The sequence below is a fragment of the Canis aureus genome, chromosome 23, assembly GCF_053574225.1.
Source record: "Canis aureus isolate CA01 chromosome 23, VMU_Caureus_v.1.0, whole genome shotgun sequence".
In the NCBI taxonomy this organism is placed as follows: Eukaryota; Metazoa; Chordata; class Mammalia; order Carnivora; family Canidae; genus Canis; species Canis aureus.
The window spans coordinates 38,992,722-39,015,778 of record NC_135633.1 but is presented as its reverse complement, the minus strand read 5'-3'; the positions used below and the strand labels follow the sequence as shown (position 1 = coordinate 39,015,778).

Genomic DNA, 23,057 nt, shown 5'->3' with positions numbered 1-23,057 from the left:
AATCAGCATGTCCAAAGTAGAACTCATTGTATTTCCCTAAAATGCTTTTACTTATGAGTTTCCCACCTTATTACATCCACGCAATTACACAGTGTCATTTTCAATCACTACCTGATCCTCAACCATCTCACTGGTTCTTTTTTTTTTTTTTTTCTTTTTAAGATTTTTTATTTTTAGGTTAATCTCCACACCCAATGTGGGGCTCGAACCTATGACCCTGTGATCAATCATATACTCCACCAACTAAACCAGCCATGCACTGCAACAGTATCATCAGTTCTAATGGTCTCCTAGTATCTTCAGATTTAGAAATGTAACATCTCTTTCACTTTACACTTAACAATGGGCAGAATCTGCTACTCTGTTATATATTCAAGTAGTTAAAAAAAAAATCCCCTCTATTCCTAGAAAGGAAGAAATAAAATTTTCCCTGTTAGCAAGTAACTTGATTGTCTACATAGAAAATCCCAAACAATATGCAAAACAAACAAAACTCAACCTCCTCCTAGAATTAATTAGGCCGTTCAGCAAAGGCACAGGATACAGATAAACATACAAAAACATTTGTAGGGGTGTCTGGGTGGCTCAGTCAGTTTAGGCATCTGCCTTTGGTTCAGGTCATGATCTCCAGGTCCTAAGAACAAGCCCTGCATTTATGGGGCTTCCTGCTCAGTGAGGAGTGTCTCTCTCTCTCTCTCTCTCTCTCTCTCTCCCCCTCCCCCTTTCTGCCCCTCCCCATTTCTTTCTTCAAATAAATAAAATCTTTTTTAAAAAATCATTTGTATTTCTATACAAGAGCAATCAACATATGTATACAAAAATTAAAAATACAGCATTTATAAATCATAAAAAAAAAAAAAAAAATACTAAGAAAAATCTACCTGAATAGGATTTGTATGCTGGAAACTACACAATGTTGATAAAAGAAAGCAAAGCTGGAGTAAATAAATGTTTGTGGGCTAGAAGAAGCAGCATGTCAATTCTCCCTAAAGTGACACAATTCCTATCACAGTATCAGAAAGATTTTTCCAGATAGATATAGGCAAGATTATCCTGAAATTTATACAGAAAAACAGAAATTATAAGAGCTAAGACAACTTTGAAAAAGAGAATAAAGTGAATCAGTCCACTCAATTTTAAGACATATTCATTGAGCAAGTGGATGTCCATAGGCCAGAAAATTTTAAAATTAAAATTAAAAAACAACCTCAACCTAAGTCTCACAGTTCACACAAAATTTAATTCAAAATGGACTACAGACACAAATGTAAAATATAAAACTATAAAATTTTAGGGATGAAAATCAAAGAAAATCTTAGGGATTTAAGACTAGGCAAAGAGTTCTTAAACATGAGGTCAAAAGCATAATTCATAAAAGGAAAAACTGTAAATTACACTTTACAATTAAAACTTCTCTTTGGGAGATGTGTTAAAAATAAAAAGAGTAACTGCAGAATGGGAGAAAATACTTGTAAACTAGATATCCTGAAAAGGACTGGTATCTAGAATATATTAGGAAATCTCAAAACTCAACAGTAAAAAAGTAATGCAATTAAACAGTGGCAAAGATATGAATAGATATTTCACTGAAGATATACAAATGGCAGACAAACATACTAGCCATTAAGGAAATGCAAATTAAAACTACAATGAGCTATCACTACACAACATCAGAAAGGCTAAGGTTTAAAAATACTGGAAACACCAAATTCTAGCAAGAAAGCAGAGAAACTGGATCACTCATGCATTACTAGGGAGAATGAGAAATGGCACAGCCATTCTGGAAAGCAGTTTGAGAGTTTCTTGAAAAAATAAACAAGCAAGTATCATATCATCCAGGAACTACAGTCCAGGGTGTTTATCCTAGAGAAATGAAAATGTATGTTCACACAAAATCTGTGCACAAATGTTTATAGCAGCTCTTTTATATAATAGTCAAAACCCAGAAACAACCCATATGTCTTTGAAGAAGTGAATGATTTAAAAACAGTGGAGTATTCACACAAGAGACTACTACAGCTATGAAAAAAAAAAAGTGAGTGATACATGGAACAATCTTTTTTAAAGATTTTATTTATTTATTCATGAGAGACACAGAGAGAGGCAGAGACACAGGCAGAGGGAGAAGATCCCTGCGGGGAGCCCAATGCAGGACTTGATCTTAGGACCCTGTGATCACCAAGTGAGTTGAAGGCAGATGCTCAACCACTGAGCCACTCTGGTGCCCTTACATGGAACAATCTTGATGAATCTTCTAAAAAATATGCTAAGTAAAAAAGGCCAATTCCAAAACACTGCATAATGCATGATTTCATTTACATAACATTCTTGAAATGCCAAGATATGAAAATGAAGAACAAAGTAATGGTGGCCAGTGACTAAGAGGAGGTGTGTGGGAGAGAGGTAGGTATTGCTATAAAAGTGCAACATGAGGGATCCTTCTGGTAATGAAAATGTTCTATATCTTGACTATATCAATGGCAATATTTTGGTTGTGATATTTTACTATCATTTTACAAGATGATACTATTAGGAAAAACCAAATGAAAAGTACAGGGAATCTCTCTCCATTACTTCTTACAACTGCATAAAAATCTACAATCATCTCAAAATAAAAAGTTCAATTAAGAAAAAGAAGCAGGGATCCCTGGGTGGCGCAGCGGTTTGGCGCCTGCCTTTGGCCCGGGGCGTGATCCTGGAGACCCGGGATCGAATCCCATGTCGGGCTCCCGGTGCATGGAGCCTGCTTCACCCTCTGCCTGTGTCTCTGCTTCTCTCTCTCTCTGTGTGTGTGACTATCATAAATAAATTAAAAAAAAAAAAGAAAAAAAAAGAAAAAGAAGCAGTTATTCACAGAGCCAATATGTAAATGAAATATGCTCATCATCATTAGTCTTCATTGCACAAGGAAATAACACCACACACACATCAAAATGACTAAAATAAAAAGAACTGATAATGCAAAGTACTGATGGGAATGGAAAAAACTGGAATTTTCATACATTGCTGGTGGGAATGTAAAGCTGAAGACTTACTTTACTATCTAATGAAATTAAATGTATCCTTACCCTATTAATACAGTAATTCCTCTCCTAGGTATATACACTCAGAAAATGTAAGTGCTTATGTTCACCAAAAGTCATATTCACATAACACTATCTATAATTACAAATACTGCGGAAAACTATATATCCATTAACAATGAAGTGGATAAATTGTATATATTTGCAATATTGGTACACCAAATTGAACAGTCTATTGTGAGAAACAGGGAAAAACTTACACAAAATGTGAGAAGTAACGTAGGACCTTATCATCATTGTGCTCTAACCCAGGGCTTCCAACCAATGCTTACAAATAACCAAAAAACTGATCCCCTCGACAGTTTGGGTAATCAGGCCTATTAGATAACAGAGCACAGTAATAAACATCTCAGTTTTCCCTAACATGGCACACAATTATTATCATTTTCTAGGTATGCCATAGCATGTTACACTGCAAAAAAAGGTTAGGAAACACTGATCTCACCAAATAACGTGACAGTAATTGCACATACCATATAGCAAGAGCACATGTATATAAAATCATTATCAGACATCCACAGGCACCTTCGTAAACATATTTTATGGTAAAAATATGTTCTAATGTTCTTCAGTTTTGACCAAGAAATTCCACACTAATTATGTAATTAGTCTAATTATGGAATTCACTAATTATGAATTTTCCAAATTCGCTTACAACCATTTAACCAAATACAGGTACATAATAGCACTATGATTAAAACATAAACCTGTATTTATTTTAGTTACATAATCTAGTTTTAGAAGATTATGTAATAACTAGGAAAAAATAAATCAAAATATATAAAGTGAAAATGCAGACTACAAAATAGTATTTTTTAATGAACATATGGAACAAATATGAGAATGTTATGCATTGGTTATCTCTGATTATGGCAACAGATTATTCTAATCTTCTTTTTGTTTGGGGGTATTTCCAGGCAATCTACAATAAGCATACAACACACATATAAAATTGGTGGGAGATAAACAAGTAGGAGAAAATGGGATTATAGAAAAAATAATCTAAACAAGAGATAGAAATAAACACCATGATAGAGTACAAAGTAATCATGAGATACGATTTTTAATTTTAGCTCTACAACTAACAATTGCTATGAAAGATCCTTGTTTGGATGTAATTCTTTAAATTTGTTTCCTCATTTATTAAAGAGATTAAATTAAATGACACAGGAATGACATCAGCCAAATAGCAGTTTCCATCACTCAACTTCTTGCAGAAACAACAATTTAAATAACTACCCAAGCATGAAAATACCTTCATGAAAATACCCTCACAAAAGCTAAGGATTCCAGGTAAGAGATTACAGCACCTGGATGGAACACAGAAATAAGACACATTGAAAAGTGTAGGAAAGACAATCTCCCAAGTCCAGGCAACCCCGTGTGCAGTGAGACACCCATCCACTAAAAGTGACGTAAGCATCCAACTTCATCACAAATCATGGAGCCAGGCCTGCCCTAGTGAAGAAGGACACAAGGCCAACCCACACAAACCATATGCTAACTCCAAGCTAACTCCCAAGAACCCAGGCTCCAGTCTTGTTCCAGGGACTGAGGCTTCAGGCCCAACACCAAAGTCTGAGCCACCAGGTCTGCCCCAGTGGGCCCAAGCAGAAGGCCGATGCCACTGAACCTAGGCTCTAGACTCACCCCTAAACACCAGACTAGCCTGCTTGAAGATTGCAATAGCAAACCCATGCACAGGCTTGCCCAGAAAACCTACCCAAAATCTCTGGACAGTCTGCATGGAAGGACTGCAGGAGCCACAGTTTGGAGACCAGAAATAATGCCTACCTCTTCAAATGCAAACACACCAAAATGAAGCCACAAGGAATACAATAATCGGAAAAACAAAGGAATAAAATAAAGCACCAGTAACCAACCTTAAGAAAACAGGGATCTATGAATTGCCAAAGATTTCAAAATCATCATCATAAAAAACCTCAGTAAATACAACAGAACACAGACAACTAAATGAAATCAGAAAAACAATACATGACCAAAATGAGAAGTTCAACAAAGATGAAAATGGAAGGAAGGAAGGAAGGAAGGAAGGAAGGAAGGAAGGAAGGAAGGAAGGAAGGAAGGAAGGAAGGAAGGAAAAAGGAAGGAAAGAGAGGAGGGGGAAGGGAGAGAAGAGAAGAGAGAAGAAAAGAAAAAAGAAAAGAAAAAAAGAAAAGAAAAAAGAAAAGAAAAAAGAAATTCTGGAGCTGAAGAAAATAATGACAAAACAGAAAAAAATTCCACAGATAGCTTCAGCAACAGACTACGTCAAGCTGAAGAAAGAATCACTGAGGTCAAAGACAGGTTATTTGAAATTACCCAGATGGAGAAACAAAAAGAAAAAAGGTTAAAAAAGTAAAAAAAAAAGTCTACAAGAATTATGGGACACAAATCAAATAAATAAGCATTAAGGGAATCCTGGAACAAGCAGAGAAAGAGAAAAACAACAGAAACCTTACTTAAGGAAACAATGACTGAAGAACTCCCCTAATTTGGAGAAGGAAACAGACATTCAAAACCATGTAGCCCAAAGAGCCCCAACTATATTAACTATAGAGAGATTTTCACCTAGATATATCATAATCAAATTCTCAAAGGTCAAAGAAATTTTTTTTTAAATTTTAATCCCAGTACAGTTACCAAACAGTGTTATATTGGTTTCAAGTATACAGTATAGTGATGCAAAACAATTCTATACATTACTCAGACCTCATCAGGTACCAAAGTGTACCAAAGAAAGAATTCTGAAAGTAGTATGAGAAAAGCAAATCATCATATACAAAAGAACCTCAAAAGAATAAGTGAATTTCTTAGAAGAAATCTTGTAGGCCAGAAAAGAGTGGAATGAAAAATTCAAATTTCTGAAAGAAAAAAGCTGCCAACCAAGAATACTTTACTTGCCAAAGCTGTCCTTCAGAACATGACATAAAAACTTTTGCAAAAAAACAAAAGCTGAGTACATCACCACTAGAACTATATTATAGGAAACAAAAGAAAGTTCCTCAAGCTGAAATGAAAAGACATTAATTAATATCATAAAAACATGAAAATATAAAACTCACTGATGAAGACAGTGCATAGTCAAATTCACACAAATATATAGTCAGATATTTTAATACTATAATGGTGCTGTTACAGTATCAATTCAAAAGTACTGACAGTACTAACTCTAAAATAAGTCAGGGCAGCCCCAGTGGCACAGCGGTTTAGCGCCACCTGCAGCCCAGGGCGTGATCTGGAGACCCTGGATGGAGTCCCACGTCAGGCTCTCTGCATGGAGCCTGCTTCTCCCTCTCCCTCTGCCTGTGTCTCTGCCTCTCTCTCTCTCTCTCTCTCTCTCTCTGCATCTCTATGAATAAATAAATAAAATCTTAAAAAAAAAAACCCACTGTGCTTTAAAAAAAATAAAATAAAATAAAAATCAAAGCTAAAATATTTAAAATAACTATCCCTTAATAATTTATTAACAGATAAATTAATCTGATAGTTATAATTTAGAGATAGTTATAATTTATTATTATAGTTATAGTTATATATAATATAATATAATATATAATAGTTATATATATCATAGTTATATATATAATATATAATATATAATATATAATATATAATATATAATATATAATATATAATATATATTATAATTATAGTTATAGTTATGATTTATTATAACCATCCCTTAATAATTTATTAATATAAAAAAATTGTGACAACAAAAACATAAAATGGGGATGGGGAATAAAGTGTACAGTTTTCGTATGTGATTGAAGCTATCAGCTCAAACTAGACTATTTATAAATGTTTTATATTAGCCTCATGGTAACCACAAAGCAAAAACCTATAGTTGATACAAGAAAAATAAAGAAATCAAAGAAGCCACGACCAAAAAAAAAAAAAAAAATCATCAAATCACAAGGAAAATGGCAAGAGAAGAACAAAGGAACTACAAAATAAAAAACAATGAACAAAACAGCAACATAATAATTGTTTTAAATGGGGCACCTGGGGGTTCAGTTGGTTAAGCATCTGCCTTCAGTTCAGGTCATGATCCCAGAGTCCTGGGATTGAGCCCCACATCGGGCTCCCTGCTCAGCGAGGAAGTTTGTTTCTCCCCTTGCTCATGCTCTCTCTTTCACTTATCTCTCTCAAATAAATAAATAAAATCTTTTAAAAATAATTACAATAATAGTTTTAAATGTAAATCCATTAAATAATCCTATCAAAACACAGAGTGGCTAAATGGATTAAAATAATAATAAAATTAAATTTAAGAACAAACAAGACCCAACAAAATGCTGCCTACAAAAGGCTCTCTTTAGCTTTCAGGATACACATAAGTTGAAAGTAAACGAATGGGAAAAAGATATTCCATGCTAATAGTGACCAAAAGAGAAGCAGGTGACTACTTATACAAGACAGAATAGACTTTAATTAAGTCAAAGAACATAAAGACACAAATAAATGACAAGATATTCCATGTTCGAAGGAGGGGAATTTGGCAGCAGAGTACGAGGACCCTAGGCTCACATTATCCCATTAACACAACTAGATAACTATCAATCATCCTAAATATCCCAGGAATTGACCTGAAGACTGGCAGAAACAACTTTACTATTAAAGGTAGAGAAGAGACCACATCAAAGAAGGCAGGAAGTTCGGAGAGGGGCTTGGGAAACAGTGGCCACTGTGGTGGGGAAGGAGCCACTGTCACAGAGAAGATAAGAGACAAACTAACAAACAGGGGAGCGCACAGGAAAAACAAATAACCAGAGAAATTGGCCTGGAAATTGAGAAGGGCTGAATATTGTGAGTTCTTGCAACCAGTAGGGCTGAAAGTCATCTAAACATGAAAAGGCTTGTCCCAGAGGCACTGGGGCTGCTCTTAGAGAAAAGACAGGGCAAACAGCCCACAGACATAGAGCATGGAAACAGTGATCTGAAGAGCACTTGGGGTGCTGAGTGGGCAGGTTATCTGCTCATCTCAGAGTATGCACCAAAGAGACAGCATTATGGGAAAGATCACTCTGGAAAAAAAGGAACTACCAGGTGCCACTTCCCTCCCCTGCCCCTAGGAATAAGCACAGGACTACCTGTGGCAAACAACACAACACCAACACTCACTATGATGTAACTTGCTTACACAAAACCTGCCACCACCCCATGCACACACACAGTGCTCCAGAGGAATGGCCCTTCCCACTCATACTTGCCTCAGTCCCAGTGTGACAGGCCCCTTTCCCCAGAAGATAGGTTTAAACCTGGGCACACACAATGTCTCCCATCCCAGGAGTTATGCAAGGCCCCAGTTCCAGCAGCAGTAACAACTGGTCTCATTTCACAAGCAGACCAGAGTACACCTAGTTAAAACATGCTACATTCAGGCCAGAGGCCAAACAGGCAAAACAGGCAAACTGACCAAAACAGGCAAAAAGAGCCTCTGCAGAGCTTCTGCTACACAAAACCACAGCACACACAGCACACAAGGGAGATGCTCTCAGAAGCACCAGGCCCTGGGGAAGAGAGAACACTACATAATAGGGCAGGGCCTCTTCTTCATAAGTCATAGAACAGGAGTTCTAGCTGACTTTCATTTACACACAGAAACAGGCACCGAGACTCAGAGAAATCAAAGGACAGGAGAAGGCCATTGCTGGCAGTCTAAGCAAACAGATATAAGTAACATGCATCATGGAATATTTAAAGAAATGATCTGGGGCACCTGGGCGACTCAGTTGGTTGAGCATCTGCCTTAGGCTCAGGTCATGATCTCAGGGTCCTGGGGTTGAGCCCCATATCAGGCTCAGTGGGAGGCCTGTTTCTCCCTCTTCCTCTGCCGGCTATCCTCCCTGCTTGTGCTCTCTCTGTCAAATAAATAAATAAAATCTTTAAAAAGAAATGATCCTCATAAGAATACTCACTGGACATGAGAAAGGGTGGAGAAACCAATCTGAGATGAAGAATGCAATAGATGAGATTAAAAACATACTTAATGTAATCACAGCAAGCTGGAAGAAGCAGAGGAACAAATTAATGATCTAGAAGACAGACTAATGAGAATTAATCAACCCAAACAAGAGAGAGAAAAAAGAATTATGCAAAACAGAATAGATTTAGAGAACTCAGTGCTTCCATCATTACTTAGAATACAAATGGACTAAACACTGCAACCAAAAAACATAAGGTGACAGAATGGATATAAAAACAAAACTCATCTATATGCTGCTTCCAAGAAAAATCATTTTAGATCCAAAGACACCTGCAGAATGAAAATGAGAGGATGGAGAAACATTTACCATGTAAATGCATGTCAAAAGAAAGCTGGAGTAATAATACTTATACTGGACAAAGTAGACTTTAAAATGGAGACTGTAACAAGACAAGGAAGGCCACTATATAGTAATAAAAGAAACAACCCAACAATAAGATATAACAATTGTAAATATTTACACAACCAACATGGGAGCACCCAAATATATAAAACAGTTAATAACACAAAGGAATTAATTGATAATAATAAAATAATAGTAGGGAACTTTAACACCTCACTTACATCAACAGACGACCTATACTCTGAAAACTATAAAACACAGCTGAAAGAAATTAAAGACAACACAGAAATAGAAGGACACTCCATGCTCATGGATTAGAAGAACAAATATTATTATAATGACTATATTACTGAAAGCAATCTATACATTTAATGCAATCCCTGCTTTTCCCTCTGGCCCCACCCCCACTCATGCTGTCTCTCTCTCTCTCTCTCTCTCTCTCTCTCTCAAACAAATATAATCTTTAAAAAAAATTTTAATGAACTATTGGGACTACATCAAAATAAAAAGCTCTGCATAGTAAACAAAACAATCAACAAAACTAAAAGACAACTTATGGAATAGGAGAAGACATTTGCAAATGACATATCCAATAAAGGGTTAGTATCCAAAATATATAAAAAACTTATAAAACTTACCACCCAAAAAACCAAATAACCTATTTTAAATGAGCAGAAAACATGAACAGACATTTCTCCAAAAAAAGACATCCAGATGGGCGACAAATGAAAAGATGATCATCATCACTTATCATCAAAGAAATATATATCAAAACTACAATGTGGTATCACCTACCGCCTGTCAGAATGGCTATAACCAACAGCACAAGAAATAACAATTGTTGGCGAGATATGGAGAAAAAGGAATCCTGTGCATTGTTGGTGGGAATGCAAAACCCTCACAGTGGCTAACCCCATGATCTCACCTTTATTAGCACCAAACTCCTAATTCAGCAGTCTTTCTTAGCCTCAGCACTTGCCCACTAACTTCTAGAAGATTATTTCTAGAGGAGCTGACAAATCTAGCTCCTTTGAGAAATAAGAATTCTTCACAATGAGAAAGAATTGGTTTCATGTTTTATGTATTTTTCTCTAAGTAATCACTAGCAGGTAATGATTTATTTAAAGCAGGGTCTCTCAATCTTGACACTATCAACATTTGGGGCCAGGTTATTTGCTGTTGTAGAGGACTATCCTATATATTTTAAGATGATTAGAGCATCCCCTGTCTTCTATTCTCTAAATGCCAGCAGCATACTCTGAGCTGTGACAACCAAAAATGTCTACAGGTATTACCAAATGTCTTCTAAAAGGCAAAATTACCCCATACTGAGAACTGCTTGAAGAAAATAGCATAATGAATTTATATTTTTTAAATATTTTACAAACAGAATATTTATTAATTTAACAAACACTGTTGTGCCAGGTACTGCTCTAAACAGCATGCAAATGTTAACTCAGTCTTCACAGGAGTCTACAAGATGGGCATGATCGTTACCCCCTTTCATAAGAAAACCTGGGCACAAACAGATTAAGTTGCCCAAAGCCACACAACTAATTAAGTAGCAAAGCAGGGACTGACCTCAAGGAAGTGGCTCCAGAAACCGTGCTCTTAACCACCATAACTCATGTTGGAAGTCAGACTATTCCAAATGAGGACAAATATCATTTAGCTGCAGTGCATGTTACAAATACAAATTTATGACTTGCTACCCCCTATAAGTCTGCCCATCTTGAAAGAAAAAAATACAAAAATACAAGGAAAAACACAACTGAGATATATAAACAACCTCATAGGATATTGATAAATTTGGTTTATACACATATCAGTGACCTAACCTAGGGGAAGACTGAATTAGGCATGATGATGGCTCCAGAGGTAGAAACTACATTCCTAGTCTACAAGAGCAAAAGATGAAAGACAATGGAAACACAACATGAATACCACTAAATCTCTAAGTAAAAAGAAATAATCCCAACAGAGGAAAACAGCACCAGCCACGTGTGCAGCCAATGTTACATTTTCTTTCTTCCAACATGTCAGTACTTTTTAAATAGATGACAAATATAAAGCACCCAGCAGAGTAACAAGCATATAGTAAGCACCTTAAAATGTTAGTTTCCTTCCCTCTGCACAATCATTCCCTGCCTCCACTCCAGTTCCCTTTTTGTGTTGTGCAGATTTAAGTATTTTGCAGAAATTTGTCTCTAGTTAAGATATTTGAAAAAATAAATGGTGATTAAGAACTCAATTATACCTCAATCTGCCTTCTCTTGTAACAGGATTGTCCGTGTTACTCAACTATAAATTTCAACTGTTACTCAACTATAAATTTCAACAGTTCAGATCAGAAATAGACAAGACTGGCTATTGTGTTATTTCTAATCACACTTTCTTGAGTCACTGAAGAAGTTACTTTGCAAGGACTGGAACATTCCAGCCACCAGACAAGAAAAGCCCTGATAGCAACAGAATGCCTAGAACACCACACCCCACACATCTCCTTCCCTGCCCAGGGTCACTATTGAATACATGCTGACCCCAACCCATGATTATGTGCTTTCTGTGTGCTCTCTTGCACGTACCCACCCCACAAGCTATCTCTATAAATCTCTAGGTGTGGCCAGAGAAGTTGGTTGTTAAAGCTTGAGCCTGACACCTTCCTCCCACTGCCAGCACCCAAAATAATTTCTCCCTTTCTCTTTTCCAAACCTTCATCTCTTGAGCTACTGACTATTCCTGCCACAAGTTTATCCAAGTCTGTTCCACAACTGCATGAGCAAACCCAACCCAGAGTTGTGCTCTCAATCTGTCAGACCCCTCAGAACTCCCTAGTATGGAGGAGTTGGCCTGGGCAGCATACCAGGGCTTCCCCATTCATTCCTGAGTTAATGACTCTAATAGAGCCACTGGTAACAGGATCAGTAGATGTAGGGAGTGTTCACTATAACCTGCTACAAGATCAGGAAAGAGCTGTCCTGTTATTCAGAGAAGTCAGGTTGTCCTCATGAGAATCAAAACTAAACCACGGTTTCATAGCACCAACAGATCAAAATAAAAAACAGAACTTCAATGAACAGAACTAGAGTGAGATATTCATCTGTAGATTTCCTATATTTTTTCTCTAACAAATTTCAAAACCTTTTTAAAAAATAAGACCTGGGGGTGCCCAAGTGGCTCAATCCATTGAGTGGCTGACTCTTCATTTCAGCTCAGGTCATGATTTCAGGGTCAGAGCTCCACACTCAGGGGGGAGTTTGCTTCTCCTCTCCCTCTATCTCTGCCCCTCTCCCCTACTCATGCATGTGCATGCTGCACTGTCTCTAAGATAAATAAATCTCTTTTGACTACCTTAATTTAAAATACAGATTTTATTATAAAGGAGGTTCAATCTCAGCGAATCTGGTAATCAAGGCATTTGTATGGTCTGAGACACCTTATAATTGGCTCTGGTTTCAAGTTTAAATGAGGGCCAAAGTCAGAAGGATAGAAATCAAATTCTTGGCCACTGGATCTAAGAATCATCAAATACTCTTTATAAGGTAATGCTTCTTATGTCTCTCAATTTCCTCCTCAATCTCTAAGTTTGGGTTTTGTGTCATAAATGTTAAGTCTAATACATATATAGTTAATATATATTCATATATTCACTGTGTCTCTTCATTGGGAAAGCCTTTCAAACCCACTATACTAGAAGGGGTCCTGTTGTAACTCTCTAGTAACACACTGCACTTCCTTTTTTTTTTTTTTTAAGACTATTTATTTATTTATTTATTCATGAGAGGCACCGAGAGAGAGAGAGAGAGAGAGAGAGAGAGAGAGAGAGAGGCAGAGACATAGGCAGAGGGAGTAGTCTCCCCACAGGGAGTCCCATGAGGGACTCGATCCCGGACCCCGGGATCATGCCTCAAGCCAAAGGCAGATACTCAACTGCTGAGCCACCCAGGCGTCCCCATCCTATACTTCTTAATAGCAGTTAGCAACTTATCACAGTTGGAATAATTTTTTGTGTGTATTTCTTTTACATTTATCTTCCCCTTTAACTATAATGTCCAAGTACATCTTGTTCCCCCACCACTGTATTTTTGACACATCGTAGGCAATCTGTAATATTTGAAATGAGTGTAGGAAAGCAAGAGCGGGGAAAAAATGAACACTCAATGAATAGTTACACTCCTTAGAAATGTTCATTTCTTGACAATCTGTTGTCTAATTTTAAGATATCCCCCAGAAATCAAGAGCTCACTATTCTAAATAACAAAAATTAGATTCAAAACTATAAAATAAATCATATAATTGTATCAGGTAGAAGTGAATAAATAAAAAAGGGGAAATGGTATGATACGTAATCAAACAAGGCAACAGCCAGATCACATAAAATTCTGAAGGCAATGGTAAAGCTTGCACATTAATTGAGATAGAAAGCCACTGGAGAGTTCTCTGCAGAAGAATAGCAAGTACAGATTTATATTTTTTTTTAAATATGAGACAGGTATTTTATCCCCATTTTTTTTTAATATTTTATTTATTTATTCATGAAAGACACAGAGAGAGAGGCAGAGATATAGACGGAGAAGCAGGCTCCCCGCAGGGAGCCTAATGCAGGACTCGATCCCAGACCCTCAAAATCACACCCTGAACTGAAGGCAGAAGCTCAGATGCTGAGCTACCCAAGCGTCCCTACCCCCGTTTTTTTATGAGAACACTCAAATTCAATTATGTTAAGAATCTTACTCAAGGTCACAAAGCTAATAAGTGGGTACACCGAGATTCAAGCCCATGTTCTTCCCACCTCTTAATACCTGTTAAAGTTGCTCTGCAACATTCTCCTTTCAACCTCCTCATACTTCTGACTGCTTCTTTCATTTTTTTTCTTCTATTCCAGAAACAAGCATTCCTCAGATTGTCTTCTCTTTCTAAACTCTCTTCCTTATTGACCTATCATAACTGCAACTCAGAAGGGAGTCTCTTACCTCCACCCCCTGAACTAGGCTTCAGAGGGATTAGTCCATACGTTTACAAATTCCATGATCTCCAAAGGCCAAATAATCCAAACAGCTATTCTCAGCAGTTTATATTCCTACATGACTTCAGTCTCTTTTCCTCTTTAAGTAAAAACAAAAATAAATGGTCTATTATCAAGAACTTCTAACAGTCTCATTGCTGGTCTCCTTTGCTTTAGAAAACCTGCTCAACCACCACTGTTACAAACGCCATCCATCCACACTATATGCCAGAAGCACTTTATACATTATTATCTCCCCAGGGAAAGTTTACCATTTCTTCAATACTACAGACACAGAAATTGAGGCTTAGAATGGCTGGGTAATTTGTCTGAGGTTACCCAGCTAGTAAGCAGTGAGCTACAATTCTAACACGGGCAATTTGATCCCAGAGTCCAGGATCCTGCCTGTAAGGCACACTAAAATACAGAAATCTGAACAGCCTCCTGCAAGCAGACTCAAGCTTGGGAAGTTTTATAGAATTACCATTTTTCCATAAAACAAAGCTATGTGAGAACATTCAAAGAAAGAAAAGAAAAACTTAGTCCACCTTAATGAACTGATTTCTTCCATCAGTGATTTTCCAAGCCTTCTGCAACTAACTAGAGACTATCCACAAGTTGTTTATTTCTAAGAATTCCAACTCTTGCTTAAATGTTTATTCAGTTCAGAGGTGATGAACTGAGAATCAGTTAACTATATGGCTCAAAGGAAATAAATATCCTGTAAATATTTTTGTACTCAGAAGAAGGGTATAAACATCTGAAGGTCAATGAAAAGGCAGGCTTTCAAATCATTCCTTCCCAAAAGTGCAAAAGGTTCTACTTTGCAGTCAGCTACCTGTAAATGCCAGTACCCTAATCTGGAGGTCCTAAAGAAAGTCACCTAGGAAAAGCATAATTAAGAAAGGTGTTAGAACTACCTGAATGAGCCAACTGAGCAAGTTTTCCTTCTTAAAGAAGGGACCTAAGAACTTGAACAGCACAGAATCCTGTGTATTCTAAATTACGGAGGGCACTAGCTTTCATTAATTTTAGTGATAGCCTAGGGTTCAAACAGTTTAACAACTGTTTCCTGTGTGTGTGTATGTGTGTGTATATGTGGGAGGGGGTACCGCTTGTTGTGAGATGTGTGGTAATAACTAACATTCAAGAAATGAAATATAACCTCCTGAAATATGTTTCTGGTCTGTGCATAAATTTTTAGCATATATTACAATATACGTAGGATTCCTTAGAAAGAAATACATGAAGTAAATTGATGATGATGATTAAAGTTTTTTAAAAACTGTAAAAACACAAAGATTCACTATTAAAAGGAAATAATTCACATGCATTTCAACATGGTTTTAAGTATTAGGTGAATACTGATGGAGATCAACTGTAGATACCAAGAGGGAAAAGAAGCAAGAGAGTAGTAGATTTGAAAGGAATGAAAGGAATCAGTTTAGTACAACACACCCAGTAATATTAAAATGAAAAGCAGAGAGACAAAACCTAGTTTATAGGCTCCAGAAAACTCTTGATTAAAAGTTCCCCAAAACCAGCTTCCCTTCAAAATTCCTCCTTTCCTGTCACTGATGGCAATAGCATCAATCAGATTTAAAGTCCTAGAAGCAGAAACCAGTCCTTACACTACCCCCAATACTCAGTCTCTAAGTCCTATTCATTCTTCCTATGAAATACCTATCATATGTAATCCCTCTCATGTAAAATGCCTCTAAAACTGCCCTTCCACTCTCCCCCACATTGTCAGGTACCTCCTCATTCCTGAACTATTCATGAGTTCATTCATTCACATGTGCACTCATTCAGACACTTCGTAAGCACTTCTTGAAGTATCGTGCTAATTCTGAACATAAATCATCATCCTGACAGGACACAGAACACAGGCACTGTTTTATTGACAGCAACTCTTTATTGGGGCCCTGCTATGTGATAGGTGTTATTCTTACACACTATTATCTCACTTAAGTCGTCAAAACAGCCCCAAGAGATCAGTATGATTATTTTCTGCAAACCAAGGAGACTAAGGCTCAAAGAGGTGAGGTTAATTTTTCTAAAACCACATTGTGAATCAGTTGCAGAGAGGGATTCTGTGGGAACTGGTTCTTTCTGCCCCTTAATGAATCTACTGCATCAACTCCAAAACAGTCTTTCCAATCCAGTCCATCTAATACAACCAGATTCATCATCTCAAAGCACCATTTTGTACTTGTAATCCCTTTGCTCAAAAAAATCCTGATGGTTCCTTTAGCCTGACCTCCAGTATGACTTTGAGTCAAAAAAAACCTAGAACTGAATCCTGTCTCTTTCTTACTAGCTCTGAATCTTAGAAATCACTTACCTATGAAATGAGGATAATAAGAGAGATGTGTAAGATTAAATAAGACAAAACATGTAAAGGTCTAAGTTACATAAGTATTCAATGATTAGGAGTTGTTACAGCTCATAACTCCTGCACACAAAATTTCTATTTTAGCCAATCAATATACATTTTGTTTCTCTTACAAAACCACTTAGATTTCTGCCTCAATTCACATTATTCTTCCTCCTCCCCATTAAGAATACGTATTCTACAAATGTCTACTACAAGAATCAATGTCTATCCCTCCTTATCTTCTTGGCCCACATCAAACCCTACTTCAGCCAAAAAGCCTTCCTTAACCATCCTCAATGAACTCTACATCTAACTTAAGTAGTGCAAGAGGGAAGAAAAAGATGCCTAATTCTTCAAGACCTGCTTTGAACCAGGAAAATATGTGATATATCTTCAAATCATTCTTTCACTTAATTCTCAGGGACAAAGTAACATGGACAAACAGCTAGTAACTTCTGGAGCTGAGATTCAAATTCAGATGTCCCTGATCCCTTTTAAAGCCCACTTCTTTCCATACCACCTTTTATCTTGGCACTGAAGGTTCCCTGCAGGGGGCCTGCTTCTCCCTCTGCCTGTGTCTCTGCCCCTCTCTCTGTGTCTCTCATAAATTGATTAATTAATTAATTAAACAAACAAACAAATTTAAAACAATTATCCAACACTGACAGCACTGTCAGTGGTCCTACTTGCTCTTGTAACAAGGAACACTTGTAAGTGTTCCTACTTGCTCTAAATAGCCCTGGCCACACATAAAAACCTAAGTGAAACAAAACTGTAATGAAATCATGCTTAGTACCCGCAATGGACCCTCATTTTTTCCATTCTCCTCTATTTCGCTTGAAATAAAACACTGGTGGGGGCACCTGGGTGGCTCAGTTGGTTAAGCATCCAACTTTTGATTTCAGCTCAGGTCATGATCTCAGGGTTATGGGATCAGCCCATGCACAGCGCCAAACCTGATTAAGATTCTCTCTCTCCCTCTTCCTCTGCCCTCCAAGCTCTCTCATATTCTCTCTTAAAATAAATAAATTAATTAAATAAAACCTTGAACAGTTCCCATTAATTTTATTTTTTTAAAGGTTTATTTATTTTAGAGAAAGAGAGCATGAGCAGGAAGGGCAGAGCGAGAGAGAATCTCAAGCAGACTCCATGCTGAGTACAGAACCCAACATGGGGCTGGATCTCATGACCCTGAGATCACAACCTGAGCCAAAACCAAGAATCTGACACTTAGCCTACTGGACCACCGATGTGTCCCGTGCCCACTAATTTTATGTCACAACCACTCTTGAGCAGCAACCAGAAGTCTGATATGTACTGCTAAAAGGGGCGCAAGGCCAAATACGATTAAGAGTTTACCCTCAAGAAGTATTTAGTTGGAAAAAAAAAAAAAAAAGAAGAAGAAGAAGAAGTATTTAGTTGGAACTATAACAGTGAATCACAAACTCTTCCTGACCCCTGGCTCCACCGTACCTGTTTTAAAAGAACCCATGTTCCTATTGCTCCCCTGAACATCCCTATCATGGAACATAACCAATAATCTAGGCTGTAGAAATGACAAAAATCAGGCACTCAACAAATAGTTGCTGAATGAATGAATGAGGCACAATAAAAGAACAGTGAATCTTCAGACGGAAAAATTAGTATAAACTCTCTCCCCACCTACATCATAATCCTCTAAGAGCAGGAACAATCTTTTTGTATTATTGAACATATCAAGAGCTCAAATTGTAGATGTTCTGTTTTAAAAACACTGAGCTATTCACTAGCCACAATTTGTGTGGGAAATCAGATAAACACAGATCTTTGTCAAAGAAAACCAAGAGAGAAATGTCCAGCTCCAATAAGAAGTTTATTATTAGCTTCTATTCTAGATCCTTCCTATTCAAAGTGTGACTCTTGATCCAACAGCATCAACATTGCCTGGAAGTTTGTTAGAAATGCAGAACCTCAGGCCCCACCCAGACTACTGAATCAGAAACTATCATTTTCACATGATCCCCTGGTGTGAGGGGGCAGGCATCTTAACACATAGTAGTTTGAATAGCAGGGTCTATAGATAAAAAATGAAACTAATTTCTACAAGCTCAGAGAAAAGTTACCATCTTCTTTGTTATCTCTCTACTAAACAATCAGACTTTTCAGGAAGTGCCACAGATACAGCCATGACACACTTTCAGACATATTAGGCTATAAATCTAAATTACTACGCAATGAGAATTAAGAACCATTCATGGAATATTCAATGAAACTCTTAGAAAAATATTTTTTCTGCCTTCTTAGGGCACACACACTACTGGGCAAGGAATGTGAGGATGAACGTCAATAGTTAAATAAATTTTTAATGTCAAGGACAAGCTTATTGGGGGAGAAAAGATGCTGGTGAAAACACTTAACAAATTTATTTTGGGGCACCTGTCTGGCTTAGTGGAGCATGAGGCTATAGATCTCAGGGTGGTGAAGTTCAAGCCCCACCTTGAGCCTACTTTAAAAAGGATGAACTTGGGGATCCCTGGGTGGCCAGCGGTTTGGCGCCTGCCTTTGGCCCAGGGCGAGATCCTGGAGACCCGGGATCGAATCCCGCGTCGGGCTCCCGGTGCATGGAGCCTGCTTCTCCCTCTGCCTATGTCTCCACCTCTCTCTTTCTCTCTCTCTCTCTTTCTCTGTGTCTGTCATGAATAAATACATAAAATCTTTCAAAAAAAAAAAAAAGGACGAACTTCTCTTAACAGTTCTCAGTGATACATACACGTATTTACAAATATTCTCTCTTAAAAACTCCAAGCTTAAATTGCTTAGGTGATCTGAAGTCAGATCTTTTCATCACCTTCACTTACTCAGTCTGGAACCATCCTTTAAATCGACATCCAAAAATCTCAACCAGAAGTCTACACTGTGAACCTGAAAAAAACACTTGCAAAATCCTCAAGCCACAATACTGTCGTTTCAAACTAAGACAAGATCTGAGCCCACAGGCATATGCTGTCAAATACGGCCTTAAGAGAAGGGCGGGGGGGGGGGGGGCGGGGTATAGAGGGACTTAGATGAGGAAAGCCTGCAGGGCATTTCTCATCACCTTACTGACCTACAAACTCCTCTCCATCCTAAGACGAGAATGAAAGAATACCGCAGATCCCTGAATTCACAACGTTAAGTTCCTGACTTAATCTTGAAGTTAGGAGCCCATCCCCTTCCCATCCACAGGTATTCGATGACAGCTGGACCCGGAGTTCCCCGCCCCCTTCTCCCGCGCAAGGCAGCATTTGAGAGGTCCGCGCCTTTCGACCTCCACCATCCCACCCCCGCCCCAACCCTCGGGTCCCTCCAAAGCAGAACCCGGATCGAGTCGCCCAGGCCCTGCAGCAGGGCTGCAACCCCCGGCCCATCCGCCACCGTCGACTCGGCCCGGGGGAGCGGCTGAGCGATCTCACCAAGTACAGGGGGGCGTAGATCTTCAGGGACTCCTCCAGGGCGCCCCTGGTGATCTGCACGAAGGAGACCCCGCAGGAAGGGTGCCAGGTGTGGCCGATCTCGTAGCAGTTGTGAGGGATGGACTTGCTGAGGGCCGCCATGACGGGGAGCCGCGCGGAGGGGCCGCGAGGGGGTGCGCCGCAGCGCCGGCCGGAGGGGGCCCCGGAGCAGAGCGAGCGCCCGACCGCAGCCGGCGCGCCGGGCCCGCCGCTGAAGGTGCGGAACGGAGGGGAAAGGTCACGCGAGCAGGGTTACTCGGGGCCGAAGTCCTCGGATGTCGAGCGCTCGGCGTATCGCGGCCCGGGGGGGCGGGGCGCGCACCGAGGGGGCGGGAAGAGGCGGAGCGTGCGCGCGCCCGCGCCGCGGGGCCGGGGACGGGGGCGGGGCCGGGGCTCGGGAGGGGGCGGGGCCGGGGCTCGGGAGGGGGCGGGGCCGGGGCTCGGGAGGGGGCGGGGCCGGGGCGGGGCCGAGGCGGAAGGGGCGAGCGCAGGCTCGGGGGCGCGCCCGTGACCGACCGCCCGCGTCCGCCGCCGGCGGGAGCGCGAGCCCTGCGGCGGGCACGCCGCGCCGGGTGGCCGGGGTCCGCTTGCGCTCCAGGCCCTGCCCTCTCAAAGCCCTGTCTAGTAGAAGCGAGGGCATTGGAGGGAGGGGGTGAAATGCCTTTCTTGGGAGCTGCCGGAGGCTGCCAGACAACCGCCGTCCTCGGAACTGCCAGCCAGCTCCCCTTCCCCGGAGCGCCCGGCAATAAACAGCTAAGGCTGCTGCAGGCTGCGACCGCACGGCTCTGGTTGCTGCGCTCTCGAAGTCCTGCGCTGTCTGAGAAGCTTGAAGAATCTATCAGCCAAGTCGATACACTTCCGATGTGGGGAAAGCGCAGTAGACCACCCTGTCCCACCCTTGGCCCCCGAGCCGTTCTTCTACAGCATCCGTGACGCGAGCTCGTCCGCCAAAGGGTGCCCCCAGCGGACGGGGCAGCGTCCTGGAACCTGCACCTGAGAGCTTGGCCACCAACCAGCAGGCTCAACAACGGACCTGTGCGACCTCTGAATCCTGTAACCCCTCTAAATGTCAGTTTCCTCGCCAGAACAACCCAGCGTCTTTGGAATTCTAAATCCTATCGTTTCTTAAAACTTGGATTTGCTGCCTTTAGAGGAATCCCGTTCTAATCTAGTCTTCATTCGTTCCACAGAGTTTCGCTGAGCACATACTATTTTCCTAAGCACTGTGTAAACTCTAGACTCAGATGTTATCAGGAGAGTCAAGGTTTTGCCCTGCTACTCCTTGCCTTCCCACTCCCACGGAGCTTGAGCTGTTGCTGCAGCCTCCGGCATTGCGGTTTCTGGCGTTGCTAATTAATGATGATGTCAACAAAGTTGTTAATGATATGAAAGTAAGGAAATCTGCATAAGAGGAGGTCAAAAAAAGAAAGCCATTCTCTTCTGCTTAAGCAATGGCAAAAGAAATAATCGTAACAAAAGCGAAACAAATCTTGGTGGGTGACACTAATGATACTGTAGAGGACCCCTACTCATCTTTTGTGAAGTTGCTATCTCTGAATGATTGCCAATTTGCTTTGTATGATACCACACTCACAACAAGAGTCTGAGAAAGAAGATCTAGAATTTAAGTTCTGGGGTCCTGAACGTGTGTCTTTACAAAGCAAGATGATCTATTAGCACTGAAGATGTCATTAAAAAGAAATTTACAGGCATTAAACATAAGTGGCAAGTAAATGGTATGGATGATATTCCTCACTTGGAGAGAAACTGAGAGGCAACACAGTAGTCTCATGTGAAGGAAAACCCTTATAAAATGACAGTCAAATGCCATCTGGATGTTAGGGAACTTCCACTTCTCCAGCTTAGTCAATAGGAATAGTGTTAGGTTTGTTCTGTTTCTCCCCCTTCTCAATGGGCCCTTCTAAAATAATGAATGAAGGAAATATCATTCATTTAAGCAGCCTATCAGTGATGCTATTACATACAATCCAGGGACTGCCTTTCCATCATATTTAAGCCAAAACAATTGGCTATATATGCCTCCCTTGCAGCAGGCACTACAATGAATGTGATTGTCAATGTGAATAACTTAGAATACTGCAAAGGGTAAGCTAATTGAATGCACTGAAAGTATTATCCACTTGTCAGAGGGTAAACTTTATTCGGTATTATTTATAGTTGGACTTGATTGCAGTTCTGTGGGGCTCCAGCATTCATGTGAACTCATACTTCACCTTCCTTGGCAAGTCTATTTTTATGACATGGCAGCATGGATATAAACGCCATGCATGGAAAGCTCTTTTTTGTGATGAGTTTAACCCACCACTTCCAAAATAAATGCCAATTAAGTTGTGTCAACTGTGTCATCAATTTATCCTGGTACCCAGCGTTCATTCTTCTTAAAGAACTGCTTTTTTGCTTTCCATTAAGCGTACAGCACTGAATAAGAATAGCAGTTTTGTTTACCATGTGAGTATTACAACATTAAAGATATTTGAATATCAGTCGTGATGGCAATTTCCTTATAAAATAACCTCAAATGGAACATTATTTTTAAGATCAAACTCCCCATCCTCACAAAAATGGTCATGTTGCAATAAAAATTATAGCATATCACAAAAAGGGGGGCAAATTTTCTATTTTCATAAAGCTAGCAGTCTGGAGGGGAAGATGAGAAACAAGCAAGAAAGCTAAACAAGATAAGGTAACTGGTATAAATAATATTATAAGATAATATAAGATAGGTACAAGAAACAAAAGAGGAGGGCTCATTGATGAAAAGCCCAA

The 23,057-nt window shown here is 39.5% G+C and overlaps 1 protein-coding gene and 1 pseudogene across 5 annotated transcripts in view; one reads left to right on the top strand and one right to left on the bottom strand.

The window, feature by feature from the left end:
• Positions 1-23,057, bottom strand: part of TMEM135 (transmembrane protein 135) — a 292,950-nt gene that overhangs the window by 213,223 nt on the left and 56,670 nt on the right. Inside the window, exon 1 of one of the 5 annotated variants that reach the window (XM_077867363.1) lies at positions 20,232-20,552. The exons of 3 other annotated variants lie outside the window; for them this stretch is intronic. In XM_077867363.1, coding sequence (XP_077723489.1) covers positions 20,232-20,372 — 141 coding nt within the window. In that variant the 5' untranslated portion in view covers positions 20,373-20,552. Of the gene's footprint in view, positions 1-11,675; positions 11,739-20,231; positions 20,553-23,057 lie in introns of those variants that run through there. One more of the 5 variants, XM_077867367.1, reaches the window with a different exon arrangement.
• Positions 20,807-22,872, top strand: LOC144295492 (cofilin-2 pseudogene; annotated as a pseudogene).